The 16044-nt window shown below is 40.2% G+C and overlaps 1 protein-coding gene and 1 pseudogene across 5 annotated transcripts in view; both read right to left on the bottom strand.

Annotated features, from left to right (window-relative positions):
• Positions 1–773: 773 nt before the first annotated feature.
• Positions 774–6090, bottom strand: LOC148847034 (transcription factor bHLH87 pseudogene; annotated as a pseudogene). The gene is made up of 3 exons (XR_016100924.1): positions 4928–6090; positions 2871–4842; positions 774–2695 (listed from the first exon to the last, which is right to left on the bottom strand). The product of XR_016100924.1 is annotated as a transcription factor bHLH87 pseudogene (transcript).
• Positions 6091–9300: 3210 nt separating this feature from the next.
• The window catches only part of LOC148847033 (uncharacterized), a 41945-nt gene continuing 35201 nt past the window's right edge, over positions 9301–16044 (bottom strand). For all 4 annotated transcript variants that reach the window (XM_088949376.1, XM_088949374.1, XM_088949373.1 and 1 more), the window contains exons 8-10: positions 9983–10112; positions 9833–9875; positions 9301–9690 (exon numbers count right to left, since the gene is read on the bottom strand). In XM_088949376.1, coding sequence (XP_088805502.1) covers positions 9613–9690; positions 9833–9875; positions 9983–10112 — 251 coding nt within the window. In that variant the 3' untranslated portion in view covers positions 9301–9612. The remainder of the gene's footprint in view (positions 9691–9832; positions 9876–9982; positions 10113–16044) is intronic.

The following is a 16044-nucleotide window of genomic DNA, read 5'->3' as shown; positions in this document are numbered from 1 at the left end:
CAATTCCGAGAGATTGTGATTGGGATTCCGGCAAAGAACCAAACAGACCCGTCTGACTGCGAATCAAACGAATCCTGAGAAAATTATGAATGCCCAACAAAACTAAACATGTGGACTGCATGGTTATAGACGTCAGTTCAGATTTTTGGTTTCAAAGATCTAGCAGATACATCACCATGATGGCGTCGTGTTTCATGCATGCATTCATTGCCTAACTTATTGCGATAAGATACTAAGATGGTAACAATACAGACTTTTGGGTCCAGTCCAACAGAAAAGATATCTACCTTTGAAATTTGAATAGATTGAGCCAATGAATTTGCATAATATTCCAAGCTGGAATCCACAGACAGCCCCTCCTGTTCCCACCATTTTGTTTTTTTTTTATCGAAGGATAATAATACGAAGTCCCTCCTGTTCCCACCATTTTGCATAATAATACGAAGTCCGGGCCTTTTGCAACAGATATTTTATCAAAGGATTCCAGCGAGAGACAGGCAAGGCAACCACATAAAATAAACCATGACCAACCTCAGCATTATCATCACCTTCTATAAAAATATCTGAGATTAGAAATGGTAGAATTGATGCATCAATGACAAGCCCATCTGCCAAAAACAGAGTAATATAGGTTACACGTGCTTGACACTAGGGTCGGAGTGAATTTCAAGAGCACGCCTTGGCTTGAATCAGGGAGACAGACTGACTAGGGCTCACAGGCCCTAATATAAGAGAATGTCACTTCCCTTGCATCGTGTAGCTGACATAAAACATTTAAAAAAAGACCATAAAGATCTCCAATAAATTAAAAGTTAGTTTAAGTACAAGCAAGAACCCAAAGAACATACAAAAACAAAAAAAAAAAAGAAGTGATGACCACTTTCTACAACTTTCTGCATCCAACCCCTTGATATTAATCATAAGTGTTATAATTGTTAAGCTTTTCGTATGAGAAAGTTCTTTTTCTCATTTGTTTTTATTTTTTTTTCTTCTTGGTAAGTGGGTATTCTCACAACAGTGATAATTGATAAACCTTTTCATGCTCACTGGTTGTGCAGTGTGCTAATGCCTTTCCAAAAACCCTTGATCACAGAAAGATGTAACATTGATGAAGATAAGGGTTTCAATTTGGGCCTTTGGTCATGGTGAATTGGTGATGATTGTGATTATGGGTCTTGGGTTAGGTCTTCTCCTTCGGAGTTTGGTTAATAGTTACTTGGAATGAAGTATGTACGATATTTGCTCATTTGGGTGTGGGAGAAGGAATCTTGACTAGGGCTTTGGAAGTGAGAAAAATGTTTGCATGGGAAAAGGGTGGTTAAATGGTGATGAACAGAAGGGAAGATTGGTGGAGGTGCAATTTACAGCATCTGGGACCTTGTGACCAAGAGCTTCTAGGACTTTGACTTGTGATCTGAGGAACTTGAGATAGTTTGCAGCCTCATCAAGCATAGTAGCAGTGTCCATCTTGCTTCCCCCAGGAACCAGCCTTTGTAACACCCTGATTCTCTCACTTATTCTCTCCCTCCTATGTCTGGCAGCCATAGTTTGTGGATCACTTGAAATTCTGACATTCTTCCTCTTGGGCTTCTCCACCACCTCCAAGCCTAAATTCACAGGCCTGAAAGCCGCAGCTCGGTAAATCATTTCCTTCATTTGTGCTATGGCCTCGGTATCTGGCTCAACAGCTGAAGATGAAGAAGAATTCGGCTGTTGGAAGTTGACGTTTGATGACCTTTGCTTCTCCAATCTGGGTTTCTTTGATTTCGGTGGATTCTCCGAGATGAGCCGAAAACCGCCCTCGGTTGTGGAAGAATCTGACTGAAGAAGATTGAAATAATGATTATTCGGTCCCACGTTGAGTTCTTGTTCATCCTTGCTTCTCTTACTAGAGTCAGGCCTAGCATCTGAAGATTTGGCATGGTTGACACATGGATTTGAAGATCCCTGTGAGACTGCTTCATCAAGCTCATTTACCCGGCAGCCCATCTCTTTGTTGCTGCCATTAGAACCATTGTTCTCGGATTCTCCCGATGAAACAGCACCACCACAGTTAAAATTCCATAAATTTTTGCAATCCGAAAAGATCACAGAAATACCATCGTCTTCCATCGATGTGTCTGTACTGCTGTTAGTTGCTGACAGTAAGCAGTCCAGGGATTCAAGTGAACCAGCTGTGCCAGAAACTCCGCCCCTGCCGGCTCCAACAGAACTACTGACAACTCGTAATCGATCTACCACGCCAAAATCTGCCATTATATCATTCAGTGGGTTGAGGCCGTAAGAACTGCTGACCACATCAGAAGAGCCTAACTCCGCAGTTAGCGCCTCCGTCCACGTGCTGCCAGTTCCTGAACTAGCAAGAACTGTATCGGGAGCTAACCTTACTGCATTTATGGAATCCAAGACTGGAGCTAGCTGCTGGACCATTTTGCTTACTCCTTCGAAATCTGAACTGGTGTCGTACATCCTCGTTCTTCGAAGCTCCATGTTTGGATCAAAGAGTACACCCTCGTAGAGATCCACCTTGCCACCAAGAATTCCACCATTGGCATTAGAAGCCATGGAGCCTTCTCCAATTTCATGTTGTTCATTGCTCCATAGCGGTGGGTCGTCCCAACCCAGACAATCCATCACCTGATCGAAATTCAAGGTTGAAAAGGTTTTCGATCTCGGCTAGACTATTCTTCTATAACTGCAGCATCAAGTTAATTAACAAGAACAGAAGGATTAGATATTTAAGCAAACTAAAGAGAGCTTGAAGTTGTATATCATGCCAAGTACAAAAAGCACATCTGAAGAAGAACTGAAAAACTCAGAATCAGCGTTGTGATGCATAAAAAGAAACTTGATGATTGCATCAGAGGTACCTGTCGAAGATCTGGCTACTACTCGAGTTGGAAAGCGTGAAGAGCGAGCTAACTACCAAAAACAACCCCTCGTTTAAAGCTTCACGAAATAGAATACAACAGAAATAAATTTGATGATCAACTGAAACTCAGCTTTGAACCACCTTATGTGAAACGGGTTACCCGCAATATTAACAGTCATTTATTGTATATCATGATAACTGTGATAAGGAAAGATACAGTCATCTTTGACGTCGTCAGTTTTGGCAACTTGTCCCGAAGATTTTCAAAGAATTCAAACAGGATGAAAACATATACACAAAGACACCAGAGAAGGAACAGAAGAGGAAGATGAACAGAGAGAAAATCAAAGTCGGGTTTCCTTGAAGGAACAATGTAATATAGACTGAGAGATAAGTTTATATAGGAAGGACAGATGGTCCCATCTACTATTTGTAGTAGTTGTAGTACTTGAACATGTAAAATATGAGAGGGGCTTAAAAAAATAAAATAAAAATTAATGTAAGAATGATTCGGCTAAGGAGAAGTCTTGGGTTTCAAAAAGATGAGTCCTTTATGTCAGTTTGGTTGGGGTTTGGGAGTAAAATTGTAGATGGGGAGCATGAGAATTCTGAGAACCATGCTGAAAATTGTTATTAATTAATTAACAATAACAGTAAGTGGGAAAAGCTCTGCAACTCCTTTCGGTTGTTTCTGCTACTCATGCGCTCTGTAAACTGTAATGTCTGATCAAACAGCAGTAACAGTGTCCAGCTTTGGAGCACTACCACTTTCTTTCCATAAAAAGTGAACTAATCATAGTTTTAATCATCATAAACATCATTGTATTTTACGTTCTAATACTGTGGGTGTTTTACTGCAACTAGAGCATACTTGTACAGTACAGATGGTCTCCGTTCACTAGACCCATGAAAGGGTCTAATGTCCTTGTACCTGCAAATATTGATGAAATGCAGGAGGACATAACTGTTACCCACCTTCCAATGGTGTTAAGCTCTAATGAACACTGATCTGAACTGGAGGAGGTTGGTTGGTTCTGAGGATTGGAGTTACTACTGTTTGCAGAAGATATTCTTCTAGGTTGGTAGACAATCCTTTATGTATAGCAGAAAACCCTAACTTCTCACCGCTGTGTAATGTGTACAAGGTGAAGAATTGGATCTTTTATTTCTACGCAAAAGAAAAAAAAGTGCATATACCCAGAGACGACACATAAATTGAGAAGGTACATGATGGTACTGATGCATGAACTCTCTTCTTTTTCAGCAAAGGCCTAGAACTTCTTCCATCCAAGAGATGGCCCACCATTTGAAACGTCGAGATCAATGACTTGATGGCCCACATGTATGGAATAGCTAGGTTCATGAGCCATTAATTATGAATCTTCTACCCATTTCAAAACAGCATATTTCTGATCAACATAATATGTACCTCTATATCTATACGTATTTATACAGATTTGTCTGTGTGTGTTTTGGTTAGAGAGAGAGAGAGAGAGACAGAGAGAGGTGCTTCATGCAAATTAAGAATGGAATAAATGTAACACAGGATAGAAATAAGAAGAAAGAATCAAATTAAAGATGAAACATTAAGTGCGGGTTGAAATGGGTGGAGAGGTAGTTTGAAAAAATCAAAGTGGTATGTATGGTAGCGGTAATGTAGCAGGTCTGGACTTGGGAATGGCAGGCAAGCAAGCGAGTCAGAGTGAGGAAGATAGCACACACAAGTGTTTGTCTGTTTACACAAACTTAACAAATTCTATTTTTTCTTAATTTTATAATCTCCTCAAATATACACGCTTACTGTGGCTTGGGTAGAGAGAGGAGGGGGGGGGGATTCGGGGTATATACTGAGTGATTGCACATGCACCCCATGATTACAGCTCAGTGAATCGGTTTTCATGGAACTTGCTTCTTTTTGTCACTGCCCAGCACCTCTGATTGTCAAGTCTTAATGTTTTTCTTCACCTTTTCTGAACAAAGGATAAATAAATTAGAGGTTTGTTCAGACTTAAGAGTGGCCCGTTGAGAGAGAGAGAGAGAGAGAGAGTTCAATACCTGAAATAGAAATGCATGCACCTAGCTGAGACACACAACTTGGAAACCCAATATCTTGCGCACAAGTTGCTTGTGCATATATGTGTAGGAGAGAAGAAATGGAGAAGTTATAGAAAATTATAAACGCCCAGAGTACACGATGCTTCACCTTTCACAGAAGGAAATTGCCAAGCCAATATATTTGGTAAGAAGTTAAAGTTTACTAAACAGATCACGTAGTAGAGTTCGTCTGATTGGCCCCTCGCATCGATCGTCTTTTACTCTGGTTTCACCACCGTACTTACTCCACCATCCATTCGTTTTACGTTTTTAACAGAAACCCAAAAGACAAAGGCATTTATTTGCCACATGGAAAGGCTGTTAGGCCGAAACTTACGAAGTTCTTTTAGGCTTGCCAGCTGGCGCACGGATGGATGGAGATGTCCACTTGTCCAGGTTGGATTCAATTCAAGTTGGACCTTGGACCAATCACCAACCCGGTCCCGAACTAACCAACTTGACCCCACTCAGACACAGAATTTAACCTAAATCAATTAATCATTCCAATGAATCAAGCCGTGCGAGTGGCAGTGGGGATGGATAAATTAATAATAAAAAAAAAAACTTAACGAAAACAGAAATGAAGAGAGAGAGAGAGAGGTGCAATAGCAAATGAAATGGTGAAACCGTGAAAAGGACTACTGAAATGGACCCTGCGCAACTGCGTTTCACATATTCACTCCTCCACTCCAAACAGCCAAACGTGTTGTATCTCTGAAAAATCCAAATCTCCTTCGTCTGAAAATTATACTTTGTTTGTAGCAAAGACGAAATCCCCAGAATCATTCCCTGGATCGCAGACCAAGATTCCTCGATCAATTTGAATTCCTCTTTACTCTTACAAAAGGTTTTTGGACTGATTTTAATTAACGGTATGCCTTGAAGATCCACGATTCCTCTGTCAGAGAGCGCGCGAGAGAGAGAGAGGGTGGTCCACGGAAAATTTTCACCTTGATCTCGCTCTCTCAAATTGCAGAATTTAATGCCGACTGGAACAGAATCGTCGCTTTCTTCCTTGCTTCCCGCGTTATTTCTTCTACAGGACGTGAACTGTCGGCTCGGCTTACGTCACCTCACCGGCCTACTCCTACAGTAATAAAGTATGAATGAAGAGTGAGAAGAGTAAACCAACTCCCTCTCGACCGCTTTTGTAATTTGTAGTTTTGTTTGGGTTGGATGAGGGTCAGCTCATCAACTCCTTTGGCCCATGGTCCCAGGTACTCACACCACCAAGTGGGTAGGGCCCACCCTGCCTCATCGTTGTATTATTAGCATCTACACGTGAACAGAGTAACGTAGTGCCTACGCGGCCTCCCCTGAGTGGTTCCTTCCTCTACTCGGTTGCCTCCTTTCACATGGGAAAATGGAAATTACAACAGTAGAGCTGTAAGTGGGACCATGTCCATCTGTGATCTGTCTATAACTCCATCATCCATGATCCTCTCTTTCCCTTTTCCCTTTTCAATAAGAAAAAATGACCAAAATTACTTATGTTGTATGTCATCTTCATTTGGTCACAAAGAAAACAAAACGGAAATCTCTAATTATATGGTTGAATCAGGGACGTCATGTCTACTGCTTTGGGTTCCAATTTCCAAAGACAAAGAGATCTATCAAGTTTAACCAGTACAACATTGACAAGTGGCAATTTTTTATAAGGTGGGCCATCCTAAAATGATCAAACTGCCTTCTTTCAAACAGTGATCAATGACCACCCGGTACTGGGTTCTGGACTTCTGGGAGTGGGCAACTATTTCTTTGTTTTGTAATTTTGTTTGGGACCCACCATCAACTCTTTATTTGTTTCTTATTTTCTCTCATACCAAGCACAACTTTCATGTCTACGGCTGTTTTTTTCTTTATTCAGAAATTTTAGGTTATATGTCTAACTGGCAACCCACTTTATTTGAAAGAATGTGACCCATACCAATCTTTTCTGCTTTTTATAAAAGTTGTGCTTGGTTTGAGAGAAAATAAGAAACAAATAAAGAGTTGAAGGAAAGTTGTTAAGAAATTTTATTAAGAACTTTCCTTCAATCTTCTGGTGGGGGTGCAAATTGGGTAGATTCGGATTGGGATTTTGTCAAAAATTGAATGAATTCGAGTCCAAACTCCAAAGCAGTGCAAAATATTAAAATCGGGCCAATTCAAATTGCACCCCTAATTTTCTATCCCTCTAAACCAAACATAGCCTAAAAGATATAAAGGTTGGACTATGAAATAGCCTTTTAATATATTTATGAATGCCACATAGCCTAAAAGATATGGGTTCCACTATATCAGAAATACATGATATAACAAATCAATAATCATCATAAAAATGATAATAAATCGGATAGTATTTATAAAAATTAACAGAAGGGTTTTGATTGGTTAAAACTCTTCTGTTATCATATCCATCATGCAGGTTTGACTGCATGATGAGAAGTGTGACCGCTGTCAAAAGACTCGATGTGATCTTGTCATGTCAAATTCGGAGAGGCTTGAGGATAAGAAGATGCATTCACCGGAGTTTGTTAGTCACATTCAATAGGCTAAAGCTCAAAGCCTCAAGCACTGAAAAAGCCATGGCCATCCCTCATCGCCGGTAGCTGAAAACCTCCTTCCTTGCTCCTTTATCCTTTGCAAGCTGAACAATCACTTTCTCAGCGTTTTTCCAATAACCGGTTTCAGTAGTTCTAAATGTTCCACGCTTACCATGCGCGGCCACAATAAAGTATTCCTCGTAGAGAAGGCTTGACGGAGTCTCATTAAGTGAATGTAACCGTAATGGGTCGCTACCAGATTGTAATGTCCTTTAATTGTTCTCATTGTAGGTCGTCAACAACTCTCCTACGGTCCTATTCCTCTGAAATAATTTTGGGCCACTCTGGGCACAGCCTCCATTTGAAGGTTAAAACTCAAAAAACCACGGCTGCAAGCTCTCAACCTGGTTTCTCTCTAACTTTGAATTGAAGCAGCGTCGAAGCTGACAATGGCATCGTGTTAGGTAAACATTTGGATCAAATCGTTGCTGCGGCTCCACCACCAACCTACAGCCTTTTGCCAGCATTGACATCCGGGTACAAAGTTAAAATGATTTTATTATCCATCTTGGAAGGTCAAAGATTTAATGGAGAATGACCAATTAGCCCAGATCAGAATTTTATAGTCCCATAGTATAGGGAGAATGCAGCTGACTGTGAATTAATATCAAATTTACGGGCAGGATGTAGTTTATAGGGGGAGAGGGCCGGAATTCAGAATTCTGTATCGAGTGTATCCCTACTTCTCGGAAGATTTAATCCTTTTTGTCTTTTAACTGTATTGAGCCACATATTGGTCAATACGTATCGTATTGGGAGGCTATTGATACGCCTCTATACTAACCTGATTCAGGGGGTAAATAGGCCTTAAACCGATCCTTATAATAAACCGGTTCAATCTAACAATCGATTCATCCAGTCTGATGTGGGCAACTCAACCTCTCGTGTTCTGTTGGGTCATTTTACATTCTTTCCAGTTGCTTTTCTTCCATCCAACTGCATCATTTGTTTTCATGATTTCTGATGGGAGGCCATGAATGCGCCACAACGCCAACATCTCACTCTCTAGGTTTTTCATGTCTCCTGGGCTTGAAAAACGCGCCCACCGAAAAGACAAAAATTCCTCCTACTAATTGCCTAATCCACATGCAACTCGACAAACTCCCATATAAAATGGGCGCCGCAGAAGGATTTCGGAAGCAAACACCCTCCTGGAATTCAGTCATCATCCATAAAACTTGACAGGTCCAACGAAACAAATACGAAGGACGCATGTCAGTATAAATTAAGGACCAGCCAAGCCATACTCTTTCATCTGGCTCTGGCATGGTCTCATGTGTTTTGGGGTGCAACTTGGGTGGGCCCAGCCCGAGCCCGAAATGATCCAGTGCAAAATTTGACATGAATTTAATTTGAACTTTTGGTCCTCAGACTGAACTCAGGCCCAAAACGTCAGGGTTTTTTGGTTTTTCGGCTTGTTCAAACTCGTCTCAGGTCCGAGTCCAATTCGAGTGATTAAATTACAGGGTGGATTAGGCTCGAATTAGGAAGATCGGACTTCACCAGCTTAGTCCTTAAGCCCAAATTTTAGGATCGGGTCCGAGTTGGCCATCAACCCGGTCCAACCCGCCTGACTTGCACCCCTACATGTGTTAGATATGAACTTGGGAACCTATCTTTGGAGTCGGGACCAACTTTCCCCTTGGGATGGTCCAAAACCAGACCAACCGACACCATAAAATGGTCCAAAATGGGTCCAGAATTTTTGCCCGACTCTGGACCCTGGTATTCATAATTTCATATAAAGCATTTACCAAAAGCTGCAGATACTAATAAAGTCTGATCAACACATTTAGCCAAGCCGCTCAGTTCATCAGTCCGGGCTCATTTTTCTAGCACCAATATTGGGGAATATACTTCCACAGTTCCACTAGAAACATCAATACTGACATGAGATAAACAGCAACTGATCATCTCTGTACATATTATGGATAGGCAGGTTGGAGATGTTAAAGAAGTAGCTCAAATTTTACATGGTATATGTCTCAAGGATGGCCAATTTATGGTCTGGTAGCCATCAGTTACAAGATCAGGAAAAGGATGGGCATTTCAATGGAGCTCTTAATACATTTCCAGCACCCTTCCCCTTAGAATAGCTTCTGCTTTCCTCACCTGCTTCACAGGTCCAATGATGAATACCTACATGAAGCCGGGTATTAGGACCCAAGTAAAAACATATTTTTTTGCATGATACTCTGGATATGCAAAAATCGTGGATGCAGAGTTTTCCAGAATCGAAAAAGTGTGATTTTAACATGTTCTGTATACTGCACGAACTAACCTTGTCAGGTGGTCCCTTGGCACCTCCAATGAGAATTTCCGCACTGCAACATAACATTTGAAATAAAGAAAAAGAGAAAAATAACTGACATACGAACAACACACACACACACACACGAGAGAGAGAGAGAGAGAGAGAGAGAGAGAGTACTTGCAAGATTCTTTGACTGACTGGATTGAAGCTCCCCTTCTTCCAATGACAAGTCCCATTTTTCCTGGAGGTACATTTAATACTGACAGGACCTCCTCCTCAGGCACATTCCCTTCCACAGCTAGGTCATCTGCCAGGGCACAACCTCAGTATAAAGTGATACCAAAGGAAATTGAGTGAAAACTCAATATGGGTTTCATTCCCACAGCTGTACTCATAAAATGTAGAAGCCTTATTGATCATACAGCTCACACAAGTAATGCACTGCTCTGAAATGAAACAACACAATTGTGTTGTAGATCTGTGGATGCAACTTTTTTTAATGAGCATAGTTACATTTACAGATACTCGCTCACTGTTCAGCATAGTGGTCCAAAACGTGCCCAGGGTAACCTACTAGATCCCAAACCCATACTGAAGAAGAAAAGAGTCATTTTTTATACATGAGAAAAATTACCACAAAGCAGAATTTGATAATTACAATTATACTTCTCTTAGAACACAAAATGCCAGACCATTGTTTGGTTTAATGGTAACATCTCAGGTTGAGAAACGTGAGAATGCAAGTTCAAGTCTGGGAGAATCACTGTGTAAAATATTAGAAAAAAAATGCCAAAGGTTAGGTAGCCCATCACTCCCAAGACCCTGATAGAAGGGACTAACATTGGGTAATAGACTCGTTTAAGCCAAAAAGGAATTCTGGTACTGAGCATGCTTGACAGCAATAAACTTTGGTTTATGTTGAATCTAATGCATTATAGAATCTTTGATATGCGGCAAACTGGCAGGTTAAGCCAATTGAATGAACTATTTGTATTTTTTTCTCTTTTGAGGAACGGCGTGTATTTAAACTAATGTAGGGAAAAAAGAGGTGTATATAGGATGAACATCAATAACAATAATATGCATACTACTCGCATTCACTATTTCTTTTTCTTTCCCCTTCTATTGAGCAAACTATACATACTGTTTTTTCAGTTAGTAAAGAAAGTTTATAGAACTACAGTATCTGTTAACCATAAAGAGGTGGATAGATCACTTAAAAAATTGTTATGGAAACATTTTCAAGTCTAATGAAAGATATCCAAACAAGTAGCTATTCAGACAAGGTCTAAGACATTTTCAAGTCTAATGAAAGATATCCAAACAAGTAGCTATTCAGACAAGGTCTAAGATTGGACTGCAACAGTTCTATCTAACTTCTCCCACATATATTCTTTTGGTTTTGGTAAGTGAATGGTCATTTGAAAAAATTGTTTTCTTCTAGATCATCCTCAACCTTTTCAATTCCCCCCATTCCTTGATCCATTTTTGGTCAAGTAAGAAAAGATTATCGTTGTGCTTTTGGGAGAGGATATCAACCTTAAAGGCCTAAACCCCAGAAGTAGAAGATATAATAAAAGAGTATGCACAACATACAGATGTTGGCTAGACCAAATTTCAGTTATTCACAATAGATGTCAATTACAAGTCAAAGCAAAATCTTTGATCCTTTCTCAAGACTCCCTATCCAAACTTTCTCATTTGAAACAATCTTGAAAATGCCTGAGAGAAAATAATTAGGAAATTATTCATCAAAAAAAAAAAAAAGGAAATTCAGGCATTCAACCTTAATAGATACCAATAGGCAAGGACTTGTCCTCTCAAACTAAATTAATAAATAGCCAAGATGCCCCCATCAAGTTTAATTTGAAATCTTGCACATGAAAATGAATTTTATCAGGATCTTACGCAATTATGCCACGTTAGCAATCGAACAAGAAATCAGGTTAAACACGGATTTTTCCTACATTGGACTTGATTCAGAAAAAAAATTCAGAAAACAAATCAAAATAAATCCTTTTACGTGCCTACATAAGTGCTCAGAAACACTTAATTTATGGCTAATTCCATGATAGCTCTCCTAGTCGGACATGCTTATCATGACAAAGAAGTGAACAGATATTGGAGAATACATGAAATATGTAGAAACCACTGATGTGGTCCCCACCTCTTTCTATTGTACTCGTATACAACTAATAGTTATTTAAGTGTCAGTCCACAATTAGTTGTTAGTCTTTTATTAGGACTTTAATTGTTGTCTTTTACTAGGATTTTAATTTTGCCATGTAAGCAGTCTTATCCTTACTTCACAATTAATATAAATAGAAAGAGGGGGGGGCAGCAGATTAAGCATCCTCTTCTTTTCTGAAATCCTTCCTTCGAAATCTTCTTCTCTTCTTTTCTCTTTCTCCTCTCATCCTCTTAATTTCCCATTGATTATACACCACAGCTTGGGCTGTCAGTAGTCTCATACAACTACATGGTATCAGAGACAACCTAGGAAATCTTATGATAATCTGACATGACCGGCTGCATAAGAATTTCCTAGGGTTGGAAAATTTCCAGCAAAAAAGGATCGTCGGCTGAATCTTGGAGATTGTTGGTGAAGCATCAGAGGATGACCAGCAATCAGGAAGAGTCAGAAGGAAGAACCCTCAAGATTAGGGTACAGACTTGTTTTTGAAGGTTGCAGCCAGAAAGTCAGAAGGAATAACCCTCAAGATTAGGGTTCAGACTTATCTTTGAAGGTTGCGGCCAGAGTTTTGCTGAAGTCAATCTTTTCCATTAAAAGGATTGCCTTTTCTGGTTATTTCAAAGGTTCGACTGAAAGTTTTTTCCTCCTGAACTGTTCTTGATACATTAAAAGAATAGTCTTTTTTTCTGTTACTTTAAGAGGTGCGGCTGAACTGGTTGTGTTCTTGGCTTGTTTCTTGACCTTTGACTGGTTCTAGGTTCAAGATTCTAGTTTCTTGACTGTCACCAATTCTAGGGCTGCAGTTAGTTTCAGCCTTGCACTCTAAGTTGTACTTGGAAGGTTATCTTTTTTGGGTGGATTGCCGACCTATAAGGATAAAGTGGGTTCGGCTGATAGCAAATTCTGGGTGTAATTACCCAGTCTCAGTGATACAAAAGGCATTTGTTAATCTTTTTTTGACAAAGAATGGAGTTTAAGAGCCAAGGGGAAAACTATTTAGGGGCTGATGGTGCTGGTAGCATACTTGAGAACAGTTTTCAGATTACCGCTGTAAAATTTGATGGGTCAAACTACTTAGAGTGGGCCCAATCAGCCATGATGACTATTTGGTTATGACATGGCTGTGTAACTCCATGCAACCACATATCAGCCGGAATTATTTATGGGCAAAAATAGCTAAAGAAATTTGGGAGATCATGAAAGAAACCTACTCCCAACCCCTCAATGTTGCTAGGGCCTATGAGCTAAAATGTAAGGTGAATAACCTTAACCAAGGAGAGAAGCCAGTCTCGGTTTATTTTTCCACCTTGAAATCCTTATGGCATGAGATCGATCACTTCGAAACAATTGAGTGGGAAAGCTAGAAGGATGCACAAACCTACATAAAGCAGGTTGAAACCAATAGGGTATTTGAGTTTCTATCTGGTCTGAATTTTGAGTATGACATTCTGAGACAACAGCTTCTAACAAGCGATAGTGTGACTCTATCACAAGCTTACTCTCTAGTGCACAGTGAAGAAAGTAGAAGGAAAGTTATGTTACAACATTCGCCACTTGAATCAGCCTTGGCAGCAACTAAACCCAAGTTTGGGGGGGGGGATAAGGAGAGGGATATGAAGAAGGAAGACAAGAAGGACCTGATATGTGAACATTGCAAGAAACCTAAGCATACCAAAGAAACCTGTTGGAAGCTACATCCTCATCTAGTTCCCACAAAACTCAGGAACAAAAAGGAGAATGCTAATACAACTGTTACTACTGATTGTGGAACCTCATCAAGCACAAGAGCAGCACCACTAGACACTCTAGCTGCTGTCCGAGATGCCTTGACTCAGTTGGAAAAGAAGGTTGGTAATTCAGCATCATCATCTCAGCCAGTCACAACATCAGCTCCTCCCACCTCAGCAATTTGCTCATTCAGGTACACGGGCCTTAGCTTATCATGCTTCAGCTCCAGGTAACACTGAACATTGGTGGGTAATAGACTCCGGTGCATCTGATCATATGACTGGTTTGCCTTCACTATTTACTACCTATCACTTATCCTCTGATAAAGACAAGATGTCTATTGCTGATGGATCACTTGTTCCCATTTCTGGCAAGGGAGACATCAAGTTGTCTAGTGCCATTTCCCTGTCTTCTGTTCTACATGTTCCTAAACTTAGCACCAATTTACTTTCAGTTAGCAGCATTACTAAAAACCAGAATTGCTCAGTAACCTTTTTTTCCTTATCGATGTGTTTTTCAGAACTTTGAGACAAAAAAGGTGATTGGGACTGGCCGTGAGACAAATGGAATCTATCTGCTTGGAGAAAGTTCACAGTGATACGGTAGTGAAGTTAGAGGGTCTTTTGTTTCTCAGTCTATTGGTCAAGTCATGCTTTGGCATAACCGATTGGGTCATTTATCCTTTAGGTCTTTGAAAAGCTTGTTTCCTAGTTTATTTGAATCTATCCAGATGTCCAATTTAATGTGTGAAAGTTGTGAACTTGGAAAACATTGTAGAACAACCTATTCATTAAGTAATAAAAGAAGTAGTGTTCCTTTTGACATTGTGCATACCGATGTTTGGGGACTATATCACATCACTGCTATGGAGGGGTACAGATACTTCTTGCTGTTTGTTGATGACTACACCCAGTTTTCTTGGGTCTACTTGATGCATTCTCGAGATGAGGTCCCTACCCTAACCCAGACCTTTCATCAGATGATTTTAACCCAGTTTGGGGTAAAAATCAAAATTTCCAGATCCGATAATGCGAGAAAATACTTTAAAACATCACTAGCCTCTTATTTTCTTGACCATGGGATTATCCATCAGAGTACCTGCCCTCATACCCCTCAGTAGAATGGGGTGGCTGAGAGAAAGAATAGGCACATATCGGAAGTAGCTAGAAGTATCATATTCAACTCCAATGTCCTATACATTTCTGGGGAGATGCCATTCTCACAGTTGTGTATCTCATCAACCGAATTCCTTCACGGGTTCTTGACATGAAACCCCCATTCACTCTTTTATATCCTGATAAAGAGTTGTTTTCTGTCCCTCTTAAAACCTTTCGTTGTACCTGCTTCGTGCAAACTCTTGGCCCTCACTATTCCAAATTTGACCCTAAAGCCTCAAAATGTATTTTCCTTGGTTATGCACAAACTCAAAGGGATATTGATGCTACAAACCTACTTCAAGAAAGAGATTTGTATCCATGGATGTTACTTTCTTTGAGGATATACCTTATTACTCTAGGGTTTCTTCTCAGGGGAAGAGTAGTACGGTTGGGGTTAACAAATCAGACGTCCCTTTACCTGTTCCATTGAGTGAAGAGGGGTGTAATGGGGAGGGTTGTCAAAAATGTCAGGATTTGAGAGTTTATCACAAAAGATGGAGGCAAGTTGATTTCGGTCATCAGCAGTCCAAGCCAGCCCCAATTCCTTCTGAAGATCCAAATCCAGGTACTACATCTCTTCCAGCTCCCATTACAAATGAGCCTTCTACTGTTGAGCCTTCTCCATCTTCTGAGCCCTCACTTCCATTGAATGACCTTGACCTTCCCATTGCAGTTCGTAAAGGCAAATGCCATTGCACCTCATCCACAACCAATTGCATCTCACAATTCTTGCCCTATGATCACCTGTCTCCCTCTTACAAGTCCTTTCTTACACCAATTGTTGATATTCCCATTCCTAGAACAGTATAGGAAGCCCTGACCATTCCTGAGTGGAAAGATGCAATGAAGGTAGAAATGGATGCCCTTTTGAGAAACAATACCTAGGAGCTAGTTGATCAACCCAAAGGGAAGAAACCAGTTGGATGTAGATGGGTGTTTACTGTGAAACATAATGCTGATGGTTCCATTCAAAGATATAAGGCCCGATTAGTTGCAAAGGATTTACTCAGACTTATGGTATAGATTACTTGGAGACTTTTGCACCAGTAGCAAAAATGACCACTATCAGAGTGTTATTATCTCTTGCAGCGAATTACTCTTGGCCCTTATTCCAAATGGATGTTAAAAATTCCTTCCTCAATGGAGACTTGCAAGAAGAA

The sequence above is a fragment of the Nelumbo lutea genome, chromosome 6 (assembly GCF_056320005.1).
Source record: "Nelumbo lutea isolate HS-2025 chromosome 6, American lotus-T2T, whole genome shotgun sequence".
NCBI lineage: Eukaryota > Viridiplantae > Streptophyta > Magnoliopsida > Proteales > Nelumbonaceae > Nelumbo > Nelumbo lutea.
The sequence above is the reverse complement of the archived record's forward strand: the minus strand, read 5'-3'. Positions and strand labels throughout refer to the sequence as shown.